Here is a 23,134-nt window from a genome sequence, read left to right as displayed (position 1 = left end):
CAACAATTCAAAGATTTGGAAATTACCACATACTCAACGTAAATATACAGTTGAATAATGATCCCGCCAACAGAAATGTCAACAAATCCACGGGTATTACACGATTAAAACCAATCATAAACGACCGTTTACTTTTCAGCTCAAATACACGAAGCGGTATTGGCCGGTTTCGCAAGTGGAATATTGCGCATGCGCACATTGCTCTTTCCGAATAGAAACATCCGGCGATTCATCAAAACAATATGTCGAGTGAGATGCTTCAGAAATCATGTGAATAAACTGATAAATTTGATATGTAACCCGAATATCTTGGCGTATTTTGGCACTTGTCCGATCGGACAAGTAACTGAGACGATGAACTTGTCCGACATTAAGCATCACTTGTCTCGGACAAGCGGACAACCGTTAATGTCGAGCCCTGAATGCGTGCGCATCCTGTTGCCATGGTATCACTAAGTGTGTCCCGATGGTCATCTGAGACTTTGGTAAACTCAGCCCTTCTCTCCTCGATCTGGCGCTCGACCAAAATGACGCTTCCGAATAGCGCCGAACATCTCCGAAGATGCACGAAGACGACGCACTTTTTTTTTTGTTTTTTGTTTTGAAGACGACACACTCCTGCTGCGGAGCGGAGCGTGACAAAAACAAAGATGGCGGACCTCGTATCGAAAAGGTGCATTTTTCGAACAATTTCTTCACAATTCTGGGTAAAATATGAGTAATAAAATTAGTTAATTTGTATCGAAAACGTACTGGCCCGCCCGGGCCACTGTTTGGCCAAATTTAGTGGCCCGAATTGGCCTGAAAGACGTAAAAAACACCGCCAGGCCATCGGGCAAGTGTTAATGTCGAGCCCTGCGCCAACAGAAATGTCAGCAAATCCACGGGTATTACACGATTAAAACCAATCATAAACGACCGTTTACTTTTCAGCTCAAATACATGAAGCGGTATTGACCGGTTTTGCAAGTGGAATATTGCACATTGCTCTTTCCGAATAGAAACATCCGGCGATTCAGCAAAACAATATGGCGAGTGAGATGCTTCGGAAATCATGTGAATAAACTGATAAATTTGATATGTAACCCGAATATCGGCGTATTTTGGCACTTGTCCGATCGGACAAGTAACTGAGACAGTGAGCTTGTCCGACATTAAGTATCACTTGTCCCGGACAAGCGGACAACCGTTAATGTCGAGCCCTGCATGTTTGTGTGCAAACTCTCACAGTCCCTTGCTAGCGCATAAGTTTTAAATCTCCGACATGTCTCTTTTCCAGTTTTTCAATGTCTGTTGGTATGTTTTTCTCTTGTAAATATGAGTGAAACATATATAATGAAGGTTTGGTAGCCTTTCAGGTGTTCAGCGCATCTTTAGTTTCAGTTTATTTATTTAGTGCTTAAACCAAGCACTGGATCTTCTCTCTTTCCCGGCCAACAAAGAAATGATTGTGCGCATGCGCAGCAGAAAAGTTGTCACTGGATCTTCGCATGAGCTCCGATGTATGACGTCATGTTGTCTTGACAACGTGCAATATTATAACAATATTGAACGCGCATTCTCCAGTGGGGAGAGTAGCGTAATACATGGAGGATAAGCAATATGATAATATTGCATCAAAACATGAAAGCTCTGTCCTATAACTGTGTGCTATATGGTCAAAGTGTAATTGGGTAACCAGGAAATTCATTATAGTTTAACCATGAAGTCTATTTTGTTGAAGTTATCAACTGTTCAGTGATGGAGGCTTGAATGCAAGACTTCGTGGTGATATTAGTCCTAAAGTTATCATCCCAATTGTAAGCCTAAGTCATTGTAGCAGATCTGTTTGTTTCCTCTTCCTGCAGGAATAAGAATTAACATTTAAAAAGCTTTCAAGGTTTGCGAAATATTCATTAAATAATTGGAAGGAGGTTGACTTTCCCATCATCAAGTGGATCAAATAACATTGGGTAGAACATTATTTTATCATCAGAAAGCTTCTAGATTGCTTCACTGTGATAGAAAATGGAAACATGATCATGAGGTGAGTCTTCTCACCTCATAGACATTCCCTTTTTTAACATACATGTAATAAATACTTGAAATTCATTTTTAAAAACATAACATGCAACTAGATGTTGTTGCCTTGCAGGTCTGGGGTTCAGTCCTGGGTTACTACCAAAAACATGCCGGTAGTTGAAATACAACCCCGATTCCAAAAAAGTTGGGACAAAGTACAAATTGTAAATAAAAACGGAATGCAATGATGTGGAAGTTTCAAAATTCCATATTTTATTCAGAATAGAACATAGATGACATATCAAATGTTTAAACTGAGAAAATGTATCATTTAAAGAGAAAAATTAGGTGATTTTAAATTTCATGACAACAACACATCTCAAAAAAGTTGGGACAAGGCCATGTTTCCCACTGTGAGACATCCCCTTTTCTCTTTACAACAGTCTGTAAACGTCTGGGGACTGAGGAGACAAGTTGCTCAAGTTTAGGGATAGGAATGTTAACCCATTCTTGTCTAATGTAGGATTCTAGTTGCTCAACTGTCTTGGGTCTTTTTTGTCGTATCTTCCGTTTTATGATGCGCCAAATGTTTTCTATGGGTGAAAGATCTGGACTGCAGGCTGGCCAGTTCAGTACCCGGACCCTTCTTCTACGCAGCCATGATGCTGTAATTGATGCAGTATGTGGTTTGGCATTGTCATGTTGGAAAATGCAAGGTCTTCCCTGAAAGAGACGTCGTCTGGATGGGAGCATATGTTGCTCTAGAACCTGGATATACCTTTCAGCATTGATGGTGTCTTTCCAGATGTGTAAGCTGCCCATGCCACACGCACTAATGCAACCCCATACCATCAGAGATGCAGGCTTCTGAACTGAGCACTGATAACAACTTGGGTTGTCCTTCTCCTCTTTAGTCTGAATGATACGTCCCTGATTTCCATAAAGAACTTCAAATTTTGATTCGTCTGACCACAGAACAGTTTTCCATTTTGCCACAGTCCATTTTAAATGAGCCTTGGCCCAGAGAAGACGTCTGCGCTTCTGGATCATGTTTAGATACGGCTTCTTCTTTGAACTATAGAGTTTAGCTGGCAACGGCGGATGGCACGGTGAATTGTGTTCACAGATAATGTTCTCTGGAAATATTCCTGAGCCCCTTTTGTGATTTTCAATACAGAAGCATGCCTGTATGTGATGCAGTGCCGTCTAAGGGCCCGAAGATCACGGGCACCCAGTATGATTTTCCGGCCTTGACCCTTACGCACAGAGATTCTTCCAGATTCTCTGAATCTTTTGATGATATTATGCACTGTAGATGATGATATGTTCAAACTCTTTGCAATTTTACACTGTCGAACTCCTTTCTGATATTGCTCCACTGTTTGTCGGCGCAGAATTAGGGGGATTGGTGATCCTCTTCCCATCTTTACTTCTGAGAGCCGCTGCCACTCCAAGATGCTCTTTTTATACCCAGTCATGTTAATGACCTATTGCCAATTGACCTAATGAGTTGCAATTTGGTCCTCCAGCTGTTCCTTTTTTGTACCTTTAACTTTTCCAGCCTCTTATTGCCCCTGTCCCAACTTTTTTGAGATGTGTTGCTGTCATGAAATTTCAAATGAGCATGAATTTGGCATGAAATTTCAAAATCTCACTTTCGACATTTGCTATGTTGTCTCTGTTCTATTGTGAATACAATATCAGTTTTTGAGATTTGTAAATTATTGCATTCCGTTTTTATTTACAATTTGTACTTTGTCCCAACTTTTTTGGAATCGGGGTTGTAGATACTCTCGATTGCCCCAGGTGTAAACAAGTGTGTGTGGTTCCTGTGATGATGACCCAGTGTTCCTGGGATATGCTCCAGGTCCACAGTGACCCTGACCAAGATAAAGTGGAATCAGTGAATAAATAATGTACAAATTCTTTATAATAATGCCAATCCAGCAGTATGGTTAGCACAGATTAGCCATGACCATGTGATGTAGTGAGTGAAATTTTAGTAAATTTCCACTGCAAGCTATCAGAACAGCTTCAACGTGTCTTGTTGTATGTTTCTACAGGTCTCTGAAACTGTACTCAAGGGACGAACACCATTTTTCCAAAAGAGTACTAACGTGTCGAATTATTTAGTGAGCTGTCATGCCCTACAGAGGAGATGTATTGATTTGCAGTAACTCTGCAGAGCAGCTGTTTTTATCCTTTATTTTGTCATCCATTTCTGTGCAAGTTGATGAATAATTTGGCCTGCAAACTGGATTTATACTTTCATAATTTACATGTACTATAATGTTCAGTGCGATTTAAGTGGTAAGTAAAAGGGTACACAGCAGGGTACGTTACATCCACGAGTATTTTTCGAGAATAAAGAGCACCAAATGTCCCCCTTTTAACCTGAACTCATGTTGTCCATTATTACCTAATTAATATTACCATTACATCCAGTTTTGAACTGATGGAAAACTATTCAACCTTTGTCGACTCCAAGCCAAGACCAAAGTGTTTGAAGCCATCTTGTGAGAGTTCCTGTTTGCAGATGATTGTGACCTTGCAGCTCACTCTCATGAAGACATCCAGTGCATAACGGATCGATTTGCATCAGCGTGCAGACGATTTGGCCTCACAATCAGTCTTGGCAAAACAGAAGCCATATTCCAACCAGTACCTTCACAGGCTTGCAATGCTGTCCCATCACCTGTTGGTGAAATTCTGCTACTTGGGCAGCACTGTGACTGGCAATGGATCCCTGGATGCAGAGGTGACTTTGTGTATCGCCAAGGCCAGTGCTGCCTTCGGCAGATTCATTAAGAGACTATAGGAAGACATCAAAGGCTACGTTCACACTGCAGGCTGAAGTGACTCAAATCCGATCTTTTCGCCCATATGTGACCTGTATCCGATCTTTTATTGACAATATGAACGACACAGATCCGATTTTTTTCAAATCCGACCCAGGCCGTTTGGATATGTGGTCCTAATTCCGATCCCTATCCTCTCTTTTCATATGCGACTTCAGTCTGAACCGCCAGGTCGCATTCATCCGACTTACACGTCATCAACAAGCCACAAATGTCACTATTCTGCGCTGAAGTAGGCGGCGGGTCTCTCAAAAAAAGTTACAACAACATGGCGCATAATCACGGGCGCAGATAGGGGGTGGGACTCATCCCACCCAGATTTAAATTCACCTCGCGCGGTCCCCCCCACTTATAGGGAGGAAAAAACGTCTATGCTGTCTTTCTTTGTATAAGGCAAACCTCACGGAAAAATCAAAAGACTAATTACCATTCGGTTTATTGAGGTGCACAGCAGTGTATACATAGTTGCAACAACTCGCATAAAACAAAGACTGATATTCGGTTGGTTGAGCTGCGCAGACTGCACAGGTTGCGAGCTCGAGCTTGGTTGCTATGGTTACTAACAACAAGTTTGACAGGCATATCGGGGTTGGGGTTGGTTTGCTGGCAGCTTTGTCCCCCCCAGTTTTTTGTCCCCCCCAGTTCAAAAAACGTATCTGCGCCTCTGCGCATGACATCAATGCGAGGGACGCTTTGGGCTGTGAAGGTTCAGAATCTTCTCAATGGAAGGACGCAGAGGTTAGGGAGCTGATTTCCATTTGGGGGGATACAGCTATTCAAGCTAGATTGGATGGGTCATACCGCAACCGGGCGGTTTTACTTCCGTAAACACTGGCCATGCTCATTGCGTGTGACGTCGTCGTATCCTGCAATGCGCATGCGGAACACTTTTAGGTCGCTTTTCGTTCATACTGAGGATCACATACAAGTCGCATATATTTGTTAATGTGAACGACCTCACAAAAAAATCGGATTTCACAAAAAAATCGGAATTGAGCATTAAGCCTTGCAGTGTGAACGTAGCGGAAGTCACCACCAAGGTTACTGTGTACAGAGCAGTTGTTCTGAGCTAGCCTGGGCCCGCCCATCCTAAGCGTGACGCAACACGAGGGCCTGTTGCGGGCTTAGTCTGGCCAGGCAAGTTATCTACAGCTCTTCCAAGCTCCCGAAAAATCGGGAGCCAATCAACTTTGAGCATCTCCAACGGCCCTGGGTAGAGGCGTGTTCAAGGCAGTGACGTAGTAGAACTGTGACCGGAAGCCATAGATTGTTTACAGAATCTATGCCGGAAGCGCTTCATTCACTAGAAACATTACGAACATGGAGCAAGTTCTCATTGAAAACGGAGCAAAGAGCAGCCCTGGAGGTATTTATTGAAAGGAAGGACGTTTTCGCCTTGCTCCCGACCGGCTTCGGTAAGAGTTTAATCTACCAGTTAGCCCCGTCGCGTCACATACGTCAGAGGAAAGAGTGATGTGATTGGTTTAAGCTTCATCACAGCCTTTTCTGGCTTCGACCAGTAGCAAACTGAGGCATTTCAGGGAGGCGGGTCAACCACGCACTTTGGGAAACGGTTGGGCTTAATATCTTTGCCAGACCAAATCCTCGCAGAGCTTTGAAGTCGCTTTAGCCAGACTAGTTCTGAGCACCCTACTCTACTGCTGTGAGACCTGGACCACCTACTGGCGACACATCACCCAGCTTGAGCAGTTCCACCAAACATGTCTGCGGAAGATCTGCCACATCAAATGGCCGGACAAAGTGTCCAACTTATGCTGGAAAAGTGTGGTCTCCCCAGTATTGAGAATCTGATCATCAAGTGTCAGCTCAGGTGGGCAGGACATGTTGTCCAGATGGAAGACAACTGGATACCCAAGATGCTGCTTTACGGACAGCTGAGCAGTGGGTATCGTGACCAAGGAAGGCCATTCAAGAGGTACAAGGACACCCTGAAGGCCAACCTCAAGAGCTGTGACGTTGACATCGTCTCCTGGGAAGACCTGACCCTTGACAGGGCGTCCTGGAGACATCACTGCAGTCTGGACATAAAGATGTTTGAGTCCAAGAGGGCAGCTGCAATCCAGGCAAAGAGAGAAAGAAGGAAGCAGCCCCCAGTCCCATTGAACTCTTTTGCCTGCAACGTCTGTGGCTGACTGTGCGCCTCAAGACTAGGTCTTCATTCCCACATGAGGACTCATCCTGGCAAATAATCTGACTGCCTACTCATCTGTCTTATCGACAGAGACTCCATCAATATTACCGTTACTGGGCAACGGTTTTCCGTGATTGCTTGAGTGACGAAACACCCAGTGACAGTCAAATCCTTATATTAAACAAAGGAGAATCTTATGTCTCTGAACTTAATGTAGGCTCTACCTGAGGTCTCCGTGCTGTGCTTGACCTGTCCCCCTGCCCCTTTCAAACCATCTTGGCCATGTTTCATTGGTCAAGACGTGTTTCTACAACACTTAGAGATATGGTTCTGACAGTGAAGTTAAAAAAAAAAAAGTTTTCTTTATTCCCTGAATTCACCCTACACCACGTGATGTGCGTCATATACTGAGCATAGCAATTTTGTAAACAAGAAGTCAAGTACATTTGTGTAATTAGTTGTGGTTTTTCTTTTTAGTTTAAGGCCTCATCTTTTGTTTGAAACATCAGAACCAAAACATGACCGACTGTGGAGACATTTGTCCTCATTTGGACTCCATAGGTGAAGTGACCAAGGAGGACCTTCTGCAAAAATCAAAGGTGAAACTTGAATGTCAGTACAACCAAAATTAAATCTGGTCACTTCGAGTTATTTGTAATGATTGATTGACTTTACACACTGCAGATACACTGTAGAAATGTCAGTAAACTGAATTTTACGTAAGGGTTGTTTTACAATCAGGGTACAAAGTTTGTGTCACAGGCGTCCAAAATTCAGATTGATTCAAACTGGTTCTTGTACCAGTTTTTAAGTGAAGGACAAGTTAAAGAACAGATTTCAGGTAATTTTTTGACATATGTGTATGGTAGTTTTGTGTAATCTGCTGTAAGATAAAGAAGATTAAGTGTAGCTTTAAGCAGGGCTGGGAGAAACAAATGAAGTGATTCTCGGAGAGGACTTTTTTTTTGACAGTTCAGAATCCACTACTTCCATAGTGCTTTTAAATATAAGGTTGTAAGCTTTGTGTTAGTTGTCTCTAATATTTATGTCCCAATATCTTGACCACATTTTAGGATGAAAATAATCATTTTAGATATGTTATTTTATATTGAAAAATTATTTGTTTTGGAGAGGACATTTTTTGACACAATTACATACTAATTTGATAAATAGTCTGAAAACTTACTGGCATTCAACATTAAAACTTAACTATGTTTCCAATGATATGGAACCAAATATTTGTTTTATGGTATAAAGAATGATTTAAGTGCATCCCTTTTGGAGCTACCTGTGGTCAAAAAAGCACTTTTTCTAAATGACACGAGTAATTTTGCTAAATATGACATATATTGCCATACATTCACCAAAAATAACGTTATCACCAATTTTTTTTGCATGGTAAATAGAGCTATCACAGGGCTACAATCAACAACCAAGTTTATTTAGTCAAGCCTTTTGATATTGAAGATAATAAGTGTTTAAATGTGATTTTTAGCTTGCGTACGCTGATTGTAAAGCAACCCATAATTTTTATTTGTCAACGGCATTTGAACATTCGATTTTCTTTTTCTTATAGGGCACTTGTCAATCATGTGGGGTAGGCGGACCCAACCTCTGGGCATGTCTTCAGGTGAGAAGGAAAATGACGGGGGTTTTTTTTCTCTTTCATTTGTTAAATGAAAATATTCTGCTTGTGTTTGCTACACTGTCCCTGCATTCTGAATCCGAGTGTTGGTCGTGTAGTCCACGAAATGAATAATATTTTTTATATATATATATGCGGCAGTTGGGGAAAACTCACTGGATGTTGCAGTGATTCAATTCTAGCAAACGGTGAGGGCTGAAAATTGGGTTAAAATATTCTGCCTCTAACATACTTTGACACCTTCAGTTTAAGAAAGCATAAATCTATTCCACCAAAACAACTTAGAATGGTTTTTTATGCTTTTGCCGGTAGATGCCTTGGGATGTTTTCTGTTTGTCCCCCCATATCTGTCCAAGAGTGTCTCTTGCATGGAAAGAGTGGTTGAATGTTTGTAGGATTTATATGGAAATATCATTGTAACCAGCAGGTGAACTGATGATATACAGGAACAATTGATCAACTGAAATACATTTTTAAATAGGTTCCCAGTCGTGGGATTTTTCTCCTTAATTTAATCTTGGCTAATTCTCACCCACCAGTCAGGTCCCTTTTATCATATGACCGCTACCAACCTGGGAAGGCTTTGTGTGAAGCCAACCAACGGCTTCTTTTCGAACTGCTGCTCGTGCTGCGTCATGGGCCGGGTACACACCCTTGGAGGAAAGTGCTATTCACCTCCTTCTATATGCATGAGCTCACACACACCTATGATTCACTACTGGCACTATGATTGACATGGGAGAGAGACTTTACCATTCTTTCCACCCTGAGAGCACAGCCAGTTTTGCTCTCTTGGACTCCCTGCCATGAGTGGCTTTGGCATCATTAGGATTTGAACTTGTGATCTCCTAGACGCTTTTTTGTTGTGCCACTCCCGAGTGCATTGAAGTATTTTTTAGGGGTCTTCTGGCATACAAATTAGTAACCGGAAAGACTTGACTTGTTGGTAGTGGAAGTATCTCTGTCAATGCTGTTGACATCACATTCTCCTTTTTTTTAACCTGACCTTCGCTTTCTGCCTGCAAAGGTCACATTAACCCGTGTCCGAAATCGCTCACTCGTTCACTACTCCCTATTCCCTATATATGGAATTACTATATCGTGAGCTCATTGGTAAAATAAAAAAAAAATGCTTTTGGACACTAGTCCGTCGCGCTGATCTTTACGCCATTACTGTCGCGCAATTAAAACGTGCCAGATCAGTCGGCTGGTGGGTTTTCAAAATAATAAATACATGCATGCGCTTTTGTGATAAATCCATATTATACGGAGCGCGTAGCCCTGTGATGACCTGGCGACTTGTCCAGGGTGTACCCCGCCTTTCGCCCGTAGTCAGCTGGGATAGGCTCCAGCTTGCCTGCGACCCTGTAGAACAGGATAAAGCGGCTAGAGATAATGAGATGAGATGAGACTGAGCGCATTTCCCACATTAATCAATACAAAGTACCTGCATCTTTCAGTTCTTTCTAAATCAAGGCTGAATACTTTCTTCTTTGCCGCTGCCTTTTATTAAATCAAATTTGAGACTTTTTAATTTGATTTCTTTCAGCGCGACCGCAATACATGATGGGATATATTGCTTTGGTTAGTGACCATTATTGTTCACTACTTTTCATGATGCATTGTGGGATACTTTGAGTGCACTATATAGGGTGTAAGTAATCCTCACTAAGGTTTCGGACAGCACCACAAAATGGTGACCTCACTATATAGTGCCCTATATAGTGAGTAGGGAGCGATTTTCGGACACAGGGATTGAATAAGCAGCCAGTTTAACAAATTGAGTGGTAAATGCAGGCAGTCTGTCTAAAGATGTCCTAAAAGGTTGGTAAATAAGTGTAATTGTCTGTGATGCTCCTGCACCATCACGTCTTCAAAACAGAGAAAAAAACTCTCTCTCTCACGCACACACACATACACACGCATCATAAAAATATGGGAAATTTAGCCACCAGAGTAGCACGCATTGAATTTTTAATGTTCTAATTAAATTTATTAAAGTGTTGCTAATGTTCTGTGGTTTTTCCCAATAGTACATTAGGTTACAGATGTAAAGGTCAGCAGGGTGTTTGCTTGTTGGATAATATGATATCAGTTTAAAATCATTTCAACTGACATAACATAGAAATGACCGCAGTATTTGTAAGGGCTCGTAAAAGCATTTAAGATGTAAATATAATGACTTGTAATCATCTACAAATATTGGCTGCCCTGTTTATATAAAATAAAAGCGATTATTATTAAACATGGAATGATTGATAGATGGGCGGGACTTCTAAAAAGAGTCCGTAGACTATGAGCAAATACTGTATTGTAGATTTTTAAAGGATTATAATTGTGTTTTTATAAAGGTTATTAATCTTATTTATGACTAAGTGCAAATGAAATTAATAAATGGTGTTTGCTTCTTCAGTGTGACTGTCCCTATGTGGGCTGCGGAGAGTCATACTCGGACCACAGCACTACACATGCGCAGGTAACTCTGAACCGCACGTACAGTACATCCTCACCTCTCTCCATTGTCTTGTCAGTATCATCTTTCAGTACCTGTTCTGTTTATTCATTCATCAGTGTAACTTCCCTTCCCTTTTCTTTTCAGGCGAAGAAACACAATCTGACCGTGAACCTGACCACGTTCAGGGTGTGGTGTTACGTATGTGAGAGAGAGGTGTTTCTGGAACAGAGACCTGTAAGTCCAGTGGCAGCAACTCAGCGCTACAAACCTCTGGAACAGGTATCTTCATATCTCCTCTCCTCATCTGAACTTGAAGATCTTGTGCATACCACTCTTCATTTGATCAGGGTGTCCGCGGAGTCTAAAAAAGTCTAAAATGACACATTTTCAATTTTAGGCCTAAAAAAGTCTAAAATACAGAGATATTTTGCACTGTTGGTCTAAAATCTCATTTGGGTAATTTAAGACCTAGGTTACGTGCAGAATTATTCTGCACGTAGAAAATCTTCCCGGAAGTTCCGTTCAGCACCTAGATGTCACCCGGGATTGGTTGGCATCTCGGTGCTGAAAGGAACTTCCGGGAAGATTTTCTAGTTTCGGTTGTGTTGCCAGATTGGGCGGTTTTAAGTGCATTTTGGCGGGTTTTGAGCATATTTTGGGCAGGAAAACGTCAGCAGTATCTGGCAACACTGCCAGCGGGAAGATTTCCTGGTTCCGGTTTATAGCGCTGACTCAGTTCGTGCAATTGCTGGTGTTGCGTAGGCTACCGTGTAAGCTCTGTCAATTTCAGCGACAAATTAAAAATGGAAGCGGACGAATTGGTTCCTAAAAGAACTAGTAAGGGGTCAGTCATCTGGCATTTTTTGGATCTTGCGAGGAGGACGTGGAACAGCAAATGCCAGTTTGTAAAGTGTGCAAAAAAAACCTGTCATCACGAAAGGCAGCAGCACTACAAGTATGTTCCATCACCTGAAAACTTACCCGGTACAGTATGAAGAGTCTCTTAAACTCCGAACTACTTGCCCACGAGCTAAAATCCCCCACACAAGCTAAACAAATGGCCATAGTGGCCTCGTTCTCCAAAGCCGCCCCATGAGAAAACGAGGCAGAGATGGAGAGCTATAACGGATGCAATCACTAACTTCATTGCCGAAGACATGATCCCAGTTAGTATAGTGGAAAAACCAGGCTTCCAAAAATTACTAAACACACTTGATCCCAAACATGAGTTGCCTGGTCGCAGACATTTTACAGAGAAGGCAATACTGGAATTATACACATCTGAGAGGCAGAGCCAGAAAACATTCAGTTCAAAAGTGTGCAAAGAGAAAAATTATGTTTTGCAGATCTCTCTCTTCTCTCCCTCAATCTCTCTCTCTCTATTGTGAATGTTCCAGTGGTTCTCAGTAGTCAGATTAATAGCTTGGAGATCTGTTTTTTTAAATAATTTAATGAATGAGCACTTTTCTTATTTAGGCTAAACGTCTTTCTCAGTGTTGAGCTTGCACTTTATTGGTTTGAGCTCTGAGCAGCTCTGTATTGTATTGCCCCTTTGTTGCAATTTTCAAGATTGTTTTTGCAGTTTGTGCCACATCTTTGTTGAATAAAAATAGTCTTATTTCAATTCAATTGTGATTAATCACCAACATGAAAATTTAAAATGTGTTGTTGAAAACCACCTGTAAAGTTAACCAAGAATGTTGTTTAATCTGCAGGGACTGTAGTGAAAACAGTAAAGAGTAAAAGTTAGATTTCATGGGGTCCTTTAGAGGAGATTTAAATATATCGAGATATATCGTGAAATGGAGAAAATGTATCGGGATATTCACTTTTTCCCATATCGCACAGCCCTATTGTCACGGTTTGTAGCAAAATGGGTGTTGGGGTTCACCCAGAAACACTCTGGTTCCCCTGTCTGTTTCTATCGTTCTATCATTCGTCCCGGATCCGAGGGTGGCCCACGAAGGAATCGGGGTCTCTTTCTGGGTGAACCCCAACAATTGGCAAATGCAAGTTTAACGACTGCTGGCTTGAATGCAATGATTTCGTAGACTGGTTAAAACGTGTACCAAACAATCCGTTTGAGGCATACTGCACATTGTGCAAAAGAGCACTCAAACTCAGCACCCTGGGTGTATTGCTGCTTTTCCACTACAAACGCGGCTGAGTCGGGCTGAGCCGTGCCGTGCTGAGTCGAGCTGAGTGGGGCTGTTGGAGTTGCATTTCGACTACAACCGCACTGAACCGTGCTGGCTGGAAGTGGGTGGACACATTGGGTGGAGTTAGCTAAAGTGGGTGGACGTCAGGTGATGTCGTTAAGCAGCGCAAACAGTGACATCAGTGATCTTTTAAGCGGTAGTCTCACGACCCGAATAGTAAACAATAAACATGGAGGACATGGAGTCGTTAGTGTTGCTGGTCTTGGTGCTGTGGCTTGTTGTCACCGACAACGCGGACAGATACTGGCAAGAGCGTATAGATGAGGCGAGGTGCATAAGGCTTCAGAAATTCTCGTAATTTGTAATTATTCTCCTTCCGGGTTTGCGGTGTTTACAGATCCCAGCGCGCTCGCGGGGCGTGTGTGGGCATGTGAGGACACTCCTCCTCACCAATCAGTGCACAGGGGAGTGTCTGCTCACGCCCCCAGCCTCACTCGGCACGGCTTTGCTCGCTTCAGCCCCACTCCAAAACGGTGCGAGTTTTAGGGGCTAAGCAGGGCTGAAACGAGCTGAGTCGTGCTGGTTTTTGGTAGTCGAAACGCGAGCCGTGTCGGGCTAAAGTGAGCTGAAGTGAGCTGAAAAAGGGTAGTGGAAAAGGGCCATAAAGGCACCGGAATCGCACGCGAAAGCGGAGAAGCACCAGGCTGCCCATAAAAGTCTGCAACATTCGCATGCCATCACTCAATTTTGTTCACCGTTGTCAGGTCCAAGCACATCTCGAGACGGTGTATCAGCTAACTCCGTGCAAACTGTAACGTTATAACACGCAAACCGTACGGAATCGAATGCCTCATCCTCAAGTGATTTGCGGGATGTCTTTGGCTCCACTGCAACTTAGTTCCTCATTAATGCAAGAGCGCACCCTCGGGATGTAATGAGTTCACTGGTGAATGATAATAAATTTTGTTATTTCGAAAGTAATTCAGGCTCTCCCAATTTTCTTTATTTTTTTTTGTGCAGCATAAGTCTTAAATTTAACCTGTTATGGTCTTAAAAAGGTCTTAAATTGAACTTGTTCAAGCCTGCAGAAACCCTGTTGATAACAGGGACGTTTTTCAGCCAAGTAGTGTTCCTGAATTCTTTGGCAGACTGGCGTTTGAAAGTATTTTTGTCAAGACACTTTTTATTTTAGAAAAAAGAAGAGTGGCAATAAATATCAGTGATTTAAAAGGGAATGCAAATAACGTGAATTTTATTTTTCAACATTGACCTTTTTCTTGACCACCTTCTCGCCTGCATTTCTTTCTTTTCAAATTTGATAACTTTATAACTCTCAAGGATGGCAGACATATTTCTTGTTTATTTGTTTGCTTGTTTGTTTGTTTTTTACGTTATACATTTGCAGGTCAATTTACACTGTGCTCATACCCCAAAAATGTTTTTTTCTGCTCAGGATTCCCCTCCCCAGAATGCATGCCACCCGTTAAAGGCAGTACCGATCGCTGTGGCGGATGATGAAGGTTCAGAGTCTGAGGAAGATGAGTTTAAGCCCAGAGGTAAACAAGTAACATAACTGGCAGTTATTTCAAAGTGATACAAAATTTCAGTAGCTGCATTGGTGCAAATGTGTACCTGAGATGAGGCGTAACTATATGGACAAATGTTTGTGGACACCTAACCGTCACACCCATATGTGTTTGTTGAGCATTCCATCCAGATTTAGTTCTCCTTTACTGTTATTATAACCTTCACTCTTCACAGGAAGCATTTTCTCTAGATTTTGGAGCGTGGCTGTGGGGTTTTGTGTTCATTCAGCCACCAAGAACAGTACTGAGGTCAGATACTGATGCTGCTTGAAGAGCCCTGGGGCACATTTGGTGTTTTAGGTTATTTCAAAGGTGTTCAGTGGGGTTGAAGTCAGGGCTCTGTGCAGGCCACTTGAGTTCCTTTAAGGCAACCTCGGGAAACCATGTCTTCATGGAGCTCGGTTTGCGCTCAGAGGCATTGTCATACCAGAACAGGTTTGGGCTCTTTAGTTCCAGTAAAGGGAAATTGTAAAGTTACAGCATACAGAGACATTCTGTACAATTGTATGCTTTCAACTTCATGGCAACCGTTTGGTGAAGAACCACATACGGGTGTGATAGTCAGGTGTCCACATACTTTTGGCCATGGGTCATTCCACGTCAATTCAACCGGGGCCTGCGCACTTACGTAGGTCTCAAAAAATTCTGAAAAAATCACCAGATGTACCCATGTTACCTAGGAGAAACACTGTAAATTTATTTGAATGTAAGATGTATACTTTCCATGTTACAGCCAGTTTTACTGGGGGGTCAATTTTGTTCAGACTCTTTTTTTTTTTTCCAAAGTTCACAAACCCATAGCTCAAGAACTAAACCATGTAGGAGGCTCAAATTTTGCATGCTGGTACATAAATAGGAATAGTATGTAGTAAAACTGTCGTTTTGGGTCTGGATGATCCTGCATGGTCATAGCACTCCCTCAAAGATGATCAAAATTTTATTGGAGTTTTTGGCTGTGCTCTGTTTAGGCCTTCAGAAGACATATTTTTACCCAACATAGGTTCTTGATTTTTTTCCCTTTATTGATAAGTAGAAACACTCAAAAAAGCAATAAACAGAAAGGAAACTCTATCAGTGTTTGAAGAGAAGACCTCACAACTCTGTAACCACAGGTGCCCCTAAAATCACTGAATCATTGAAATTGAAAAGGATCCCTCCACCCCTACACAGGCGCTCTCAGGTGATCATGTCAGGGCAAAATTGGCCTTTGGTTATTTACTCTTTACATTAATGTTATAGAAAACATATTGCTTTCAATGGTGCATTTTGCCCACGTTCAGGGTGGAAAATAAAAAAGAAAGATTCGAGTAAGACAAGCCAAATTGGTGTTTTTAAAAAGAAGGGATCATGGAGAATAAAGAAAAAAATATTTTTAAAAAATCTGCACATATTCCCACAAGGTGTTACGGTGCTCTGAAAATGACATCCAAAATGATTTGTCAGACTTGTGAGGTCTTCTGTTCAAACACTGATAGAGTTTCCTTTCTGTTTATTGCTTTTTTTGAGAGTGTTTCTACTTATCTCAATAAGGGAAAAAAATCAAGAGCCTATGTTGGGTAAAAATATGTTTTCTGAAGGCCTAAACAGAGCACAGCCAAAAACTCCAATAAAATTTTGATCATCTTTGAGGGAGTGCTATGACCATGCAGGATCATCCAGACCCAAAACGACAGTTTTGCTACATACTATTCCTATTTATGTACCAGCATGCAAAATTTGAGCCTCCTACATGGTTTAGTTCTTGAGCTATGGGCTTGTGAACTTTGACAAAAAAAAAAAAAGAGTCGAAATTGACCCCCCCCGGTAAAACTGGCTGTAACATGGAAAGTATACACCTTACATTCAAATAAATTTACAGTGTTTCTCCTAGGTGACATGGGTACATCTGGTGATTTTTTTTTTTTTTTTTCAGAATTTTTTGAGACCTAAGCGCGTGGGCCCCGGTTGAATTGACGTGGAATGACCTGTATGCCATTTATTTAGCCTCACTCAGTTTTAATCCATACACAAGGTAAATAAAGTAACAACGATTTAAGTAAACCATTACAAAATTTTGTAATAATACTGATTCTGCATCCATACGTCATAATATAATTAAAGTAATATATTGCATCAGTTAGTTTCTCCTCCATCTCATCTCAGAAGGAATATTTGATATTTCACAGTGGGAAAAATATTGTCTTCTGAGTCGCATCATCCTCAACTCCAAATGTAGTAGTCACCACATTGTTTTGCTTCTCATTTGCATCAGGCTAAACGTTCATCAGTCTCATCTCACCTCACCTCCCCCGTCCCTACTTTTGCTTTTTGTGGTTGAAAAATGAATGACTTCCACTTTTAACAACAGACATTGCATGCACATCCAAATCGTTTTTCCACTTTTAACAACAGCGTTTACATGCACATCCAAATCGAGCTACTGTCGGTAATCGAGCTGAGGGTCCCAGCAGGGGTGCCAGAGAAATCCAATCCTACATGCACACAAGGAAATCGAGCTATTGTGTGAGGTACATTGTGCACCCGAGCCACAGGTGGCGCTACACGCCCCATTGTGTTGGTACACTTCCGGTTGTCGTCATGAAGAAGAGCTGTTCAAGAGTATAAACAAAGTTATCAGTTCCGTGTTCTGCTCGCCATTTTCTCTTCTTCGTTCGTTTGTTCTTCTTGTTCCTCCTGACCTCTTCTGCTGCTCGCTACTACTGTTGTCATGCCGACTGAGGCTGTTGTGTTTCCCGTTTGTGGTCTCGTCACTCGTCACTTCCGGAAGGGGCAGTGCTGAAGTAAGTAGCTCGACTACGTAGCTCGATAGGGTATACATGCACTAAGTAGCTCGGCTACAATCGCATAATCTAGGTCGCGTAGCTCGATTACGAGAAATCAAGTTCGGTTCAATTTCAGCCGAGCTAAGGTGTTTCCATGGCATTTAGAACTTCGATTTCAGTCGAGCTACGGCAGAAATTCGATTTTCTCTATGTGCATGTAAACGCAGCTTTGCAGAAGCTGGATATCTGGATATTAAGGTGGTGTTTACATTAGACCGTATCAGCGGATCATCAGATTAACGTTTTTAAAACGATACGCGTGCACACAGCAACGCCAATACATGATTCGCGTGCACACAGCAACGCCAATACACGGATACGCTCGGCTCCGCAGGCACCCTGTGCTCCAAATCACTCCGCCCTGAACAGCGAGTGCCCTCTGGAGGGTGCGCACTCCGGCCCTGCGCAGCTCACAGAGCGCGTGAGTGAAGCGCACGAGCAGTGATTCGGGACAAATAGCAGGACGTGAAGTTCGCGCCGTTTTTCAGCAGTCGCGTCACATGACCAACGTGGCATGACCAACGCCAGCGAATCAGGAAGGTAGATGTCACAGTGACGTTGTCCAATGACGACGTCAGCTAGAGCTCAGCACTGCGTATCCTCGTTCCTCAATGTTTACACAGCACCGGATCAGATACGTACTGGGTTGAATACGTGGGCCCTGGCGGATTCAAACTGTTCCGCCTGTGGAGTCGTTTCCCGGTGTTTTAATGTGCACGGACAGTGCATCCGCGACGAAAACGATACGGATACGGTCTAATGTAAACACCACCTAAGAATGCAAGTCTGGATATTGACTTGCATACCTAATGAACAAGCCAGAGATGACTGTGGCAAAGAAAAACTTCCTGAGGCAACATGAGGGTGAAAGCTTTAAAGAAGAAGGAACCTTTATTTGTCCATGCACACTTCAAGCAGGGAGCCCATACGGTTCTAAAATTGTATCCTATAAAGTCAAATGGCACAAATTGTGTTGAAAAGATATTCAGTATGAGGACTGTTAATAAGAGTCTCGGGATAAAAATCTGCAAGTATGCAAGTGAGAAGGACTTTCACTGAAGGAAGGATATGACTTGAGCATAAACTGCCTTTGGGAAGTGCAAATCTTTAGAGTATCCATGTTTGTGTATTTATATCTTCCTCCCCTTTTCTGCAGGCCTCACAGGGATGAAGAACATTGGAAATTCATGTTACATGAATGCAGCATTGCAGGCCCTCTCAAACTGGTGGGTTCCACATTAGGGTTGGCTGCCAAAACCCAGTCCCTATATGGCGCTGGTTCCTATACGATCGGTATCTACCAGACTGAATCGCAACACAAATTCCAGTGCCTCATTTTGGTGCCACTTAAACGCAGTGAAGCTGGTTTTATATTGGGATAGTCAATGCACATTTGAAATTCTGCTATTTCTCAAGAAATAAACACAAAAAGGGCAAGATGTGTGTTTTCTTACTCTGGAGTGGAAAGAGAACTAAATGCAGGTCAGTAATATTGAGAGTAAGGGACCATCTAAAAAATGCATGACATGGGCAACTATGTAAGATGCTACCAAGATTATCCAGTTGGCTAATTTGCCAGATATCTTGTAAGGATACAGTATTGATTCAGTAAAGTGAGATGTAAGACTCACTACAAGTAAAATACTACAAATAATTCTTACAAAAGAAGTATAGTAATAAAATCATAATACTGTGTGCGCATGTGCGTATATCGGCGGCACGGTGGTGTAGTGGTTAGCGCTGTCGCCTCACAGCAAGAAGGTCCTGGGTTCGAGGACGGCAAGGGCCTTTCTGTGTGGAGTTTGTATGTTCTCCCCGTGTCTGTGTGGGTTTCCTCCAGTTTCTCCCACAGTCCAAAGACATGCAGCGTGCAGGTTAGGCTAATTGGTGGCTCTAAATTGACCGTAGGTGTGAATGTGAGTGTGAATGGATGGTTGTCTCTGTGTCAGCCCTGCGATAACCTGGCGACTTGTCCAGGGTGTACCCCGCCTATAGTCAGCTGGGATAGGCTCCAGCTTGCCTGTGACCCTGTAGAACAGGATAAGCAGCTACAGATAATGGATGGAGATATATAATAATCTCATCTCATTATCTCTAGCCGCTTTATCCTGTTCTACAGGGTCGCAGGCAAGCTGGAGCCTATCCCAGCTGACTACGGGTGAAAGGCGGGGTACACCCTGGACAAGTCGCCAGGTCATCACAGGGCTGACACGTAGACACAGACAACCATTCACACTCACATTCACACCTACGGTCAATTTAGAGTCGCCAGTTAACCTAACCTGCATGTCTTTGGACTGTGGGGGAAACCGGAGCACCCGGAGGAAACCCACGCGGACACGGGGAGAACATGCAAACTCCACACAGAAAGGCCCTCGCCGGCCACGGGGCTCGAACCCGGACCTTCTTGCTGTGAGGTGACAGCGCTAACCACTACACCACCGTGCCGCCCTATATTTTTATATATAATATAAAATAAAAAATCTAGAAATTGATATTTCCACATTCTGAAGGTTGTAGTAGTGGGGCATAGACTCACTACAACTGCAATATTTCTGTATAAGTACAGTAGTAATTTAGCATATATTTTATGAATGGTTGATTTGTTAATCATATTCTTTTTTTGAGAATAAGTGATTACAAAAATAAATTAATTGTGCCAAATACAACCAAGGGTTAGTCTTTCCAACTACAGCAAAATGATTTTGAAATCAAGTGTTTTTTAATTGCTACTTCTTTTCTGAAAACAAATTGAAATGAAATTCAACAAATTCACGCTATATTATACTCCATTTATTCTAATAAAGACACAACTCCGTTTAATAAAATCAATGTAATAAAATATTATCAACTTAAAATATTTGACCTCTGGTGATCCGAAATGGATGTTCCAGGCAATATAAGCATCACTGCACCCCACATCCCATCGCTAATTAACATTACCCTTGCTCTAATGGCAGCAGATGCCTACCGTCAGCCAGGAGCTCCCTTAAACATGGTTAAAATGCCTAAATATATATTGTTCAATTTGAAGTTCAAATTTTCCTTAGAAATAAAAAAGATGTTCTTTAATGTCGTTGACCTTCATTTTGTGCCACTCCCCAGTGTTTAGGCATTGGCACCATTATAAAAGTATCGTTTTAGCACCGATAGCAGAAAAAAAAAAAAAACCAGACAATACCCAACACTCTTCAACATTTGTTATATCCTTCTGAGTGACATGAGGGGAGTGGATGGAGTTTGTTAGAAAATGATGGAATGGAACTTTACTGTAGACCCTTTAATGCAAGTATTGTTTTTGTTCTGCCTCTGTAAAACAAATTTATCTCATTTTCTCATCTTTTTTTTCCAACTCTGTCTGTATACCAGTCCTCCTTTGACTCAGTTCTTCTTGGACTGCAGTGGGCTGGTGCGTACAGATAAGAAACCTGCACTTTGCAAAAGCTATCAGAAACTCATCTCTGAGCTCTGGCATAAAAAAAGGTACACACACACATTGTTATAATGTAATATGCCTAGGTTGAAAAAGGGCTTTTCTATTTTTGGGGCTCGTCTAATAGATTCAGTCATAACAATAATAGTTCATTGCCTCCACCTGGTCCAGGGTTATAATTCATTCTGTGTCCTTTTTTAGCAACTGTCAAATGCCCCTTTTCCACCAAAGCAGTTCCAGGGCTGGTTCGGGGCCAGTGCTTAGTTTGGAACCGGGTTTTCTGTTTCCACTGACAAAGAACTGGCTCTGGGGCCAGAAAAACCGGTTCTAGGCTAGCACCAACTCTCTGCTGGGCCAGAGGAAAGAACCGCTTACGTCAGCGGGGGGGGCGGAGTTGTTAAGACCAACAACAATAACAAGACCGCGAAAGATCGCCATTTTTAAGCGACGAGAAGCAGCAGCTGTACAAACGCAAAGTCATCCATTATTATTATTGTTGTTGCTGCTACTGCTTCTTCCGTGTTTTTGTTTTGATATTCGCGCCAAGGTTTATGAAAACGTAGCGACGTAACTGACGTATACAACGACGTAACTGACGTATACAGCGACGTAATGACGTGGCTTCCCTTAGCACCGCGAGCTATGGAAAAGCAAACTGGTTCTCAGCTGGCTCGCAAGTTGAACGAGTTGTGAACCAGCACCAGCACCGGCCCCGAACCAGCCCTGGAACTGATTTGGTGGAAAAGGGGTAAAATTGTTACTTTTGTTTTCTATCACCCGGTTTCTCTCTTCCTGTTTAGACCCAGTTATGTGGTTCCCACTAGTTTGTTTCATGGAATCAAACTGGTGAATCCTATGTTTCGAGGCTACGCCCAACAGGTTTGTAAAGAATGTTTTTCACTACATACACAAGCACCAACTCACTGTGCTTTATTTACAAATGCAGTAAACACTGAGGATTTTCTTTTTCTCACAGCATTTTATGTGCTTTTTGGCCTGGAAAGACACACACAAACACTAGTGATGTAACTAAATATAAATGCATTATTTCAATTGAACAGATGTGTTCTAAACAGATATAAATAGGAGGTGCAGAGTGAAACTGTCAGATATGAAAAGCATTGGAGAAACAAAGACATCATTGTCAGCATGAGTGTGACGCTACATGATGCATTTATAGCAGGGGTGGGCAATTATTTTTTTCCATGGGGCCGCATGAGAAACAGAAAATTTTGTGGAGGGCCGGACCAAAAGGCTGAACTAAATTCTGCATAATATTAATTGTATTTCTTTATATAAAGCAATAAATAACATTGTTTTTACAAGCTGCTAAGACTGGTAAGAGTATGGAAAAAACGAGGTTGCCTTACAAAAAATGTCATTTATTCAATCAAATTTCCCAAAACAATGGTTAACAAAATGTCAACGTTTGTACCTTTTTTTTTTTCAGTCACATTCACCCGAAAACACAATAAAGACATCACAATATTGTCTTTCTACTCCAAATATCAAGTAAGATACATCATATTATAATAATGATGCCCACATTTGTAGTTTAATCACCTCATTTGGTGTTTTTCGCCGGAGATCGGCTCGGGCTCTGGCGCCTGCTGGTGACGTCACACTATGTGATTGGCTGGACCGTTTGAAGGATGACGTACAAGTTTGTGGTTGGTCTGGACAAATTACGGAAGTAGTTATCGCGGGATTAGGTTTTGTGGGATTTCATGTCATGTTCATGTCATGCGCATTGCGTTTTTGTTGAACACAACTTCAAAATAAAAGCAATGCACATTCAGTCCATGCATGAGGTAAAATTAGAAAATACGTTTATTTTGTAATTAGGGCCCGAGCCCTATGGGCGAAGGCCCTATTGTTCTTGTAAGAGTTCACTATTATTATTCTTCCGTCTTCTTCTTCTTCTTCTTTATTTTTCTCCGCTGTTGGGCCATTTTCGGGGCGCTTGCCATGGGCGAAAACGCACGAAATTTGGCACCAGTTCCGAGAATTGCCACCGCTACTC

At 42.1% G+C, this 23,134-nt stretch overlaps 1 protein-coding gene across 5 annotated transcripts in view; it reads left to right on the top strand.

Moving 5' to 3' along the window:
- usp20 (ubiquitin specific peptidase 20) overlaps nt 1-23,134 on the top strand; it is a 101,679-nt gene that overhangs the window by 5,749 nt on the left and 72,796 nt on the right. For all 5 annotated transcript variants that reach the window (XR_009651898.1, XR_009651899.1, XR_009651897.1 and 2 more), the window contains exons 2-9: nt 7,489-7,610; nt 8,588-8,641; nt 11,070-11,132; nt 11,256-11,390; nt 14,724-14,826; nt 18,835-18,904; nt 21,048-21,161; nt 21,912-21,990. Coding sequence is in view for 2 of the 5 variants with exons in the window: in XM_060913103.1 (XP_060769086.1) it covers nt 7,530-7,610; nt 8,588-8,641; nt 11,070-11,132; nt 11,256-11,390; nt 14,724-14,826; nt 18,835-18,904; nt 21,048-21,161; nt 21,912-21,990 (699 nt within the window). In the remaining 3 variants the exon portion in view is untranslated. The remainder of the gene's footprint in view (nt 1-7,488; nt 7,611-8,587; nt 8,642-11,069; nt 11,133-11,255; nt 11,391-14,723; nt 14,827-18,834; nt 18,905-21,047; nt 21,162-21,911; nt 21,991-23,134) is intronic.

The sequence above is a fragment of the Neoarius graeffei genome, chromosome 28 (assembly GCF_027579695.1).
Source record: "Neoarius graeffei isolate fNeoGra1 chromosome 28, fNeoGra1.pri, whole genome shotgun sequence".
Lineage (NCBI taxonomy): Eukaryota > Metazoa > Chordata > Actinopteri > Siluriformes > Ariidae > Neoarius > Neoarius graeffei.
The sequence above is the reverse complement of the archived record's forward strand: the minus strand, read 5'-3'. Positions and strand labels throughout refer to the sequence as shown.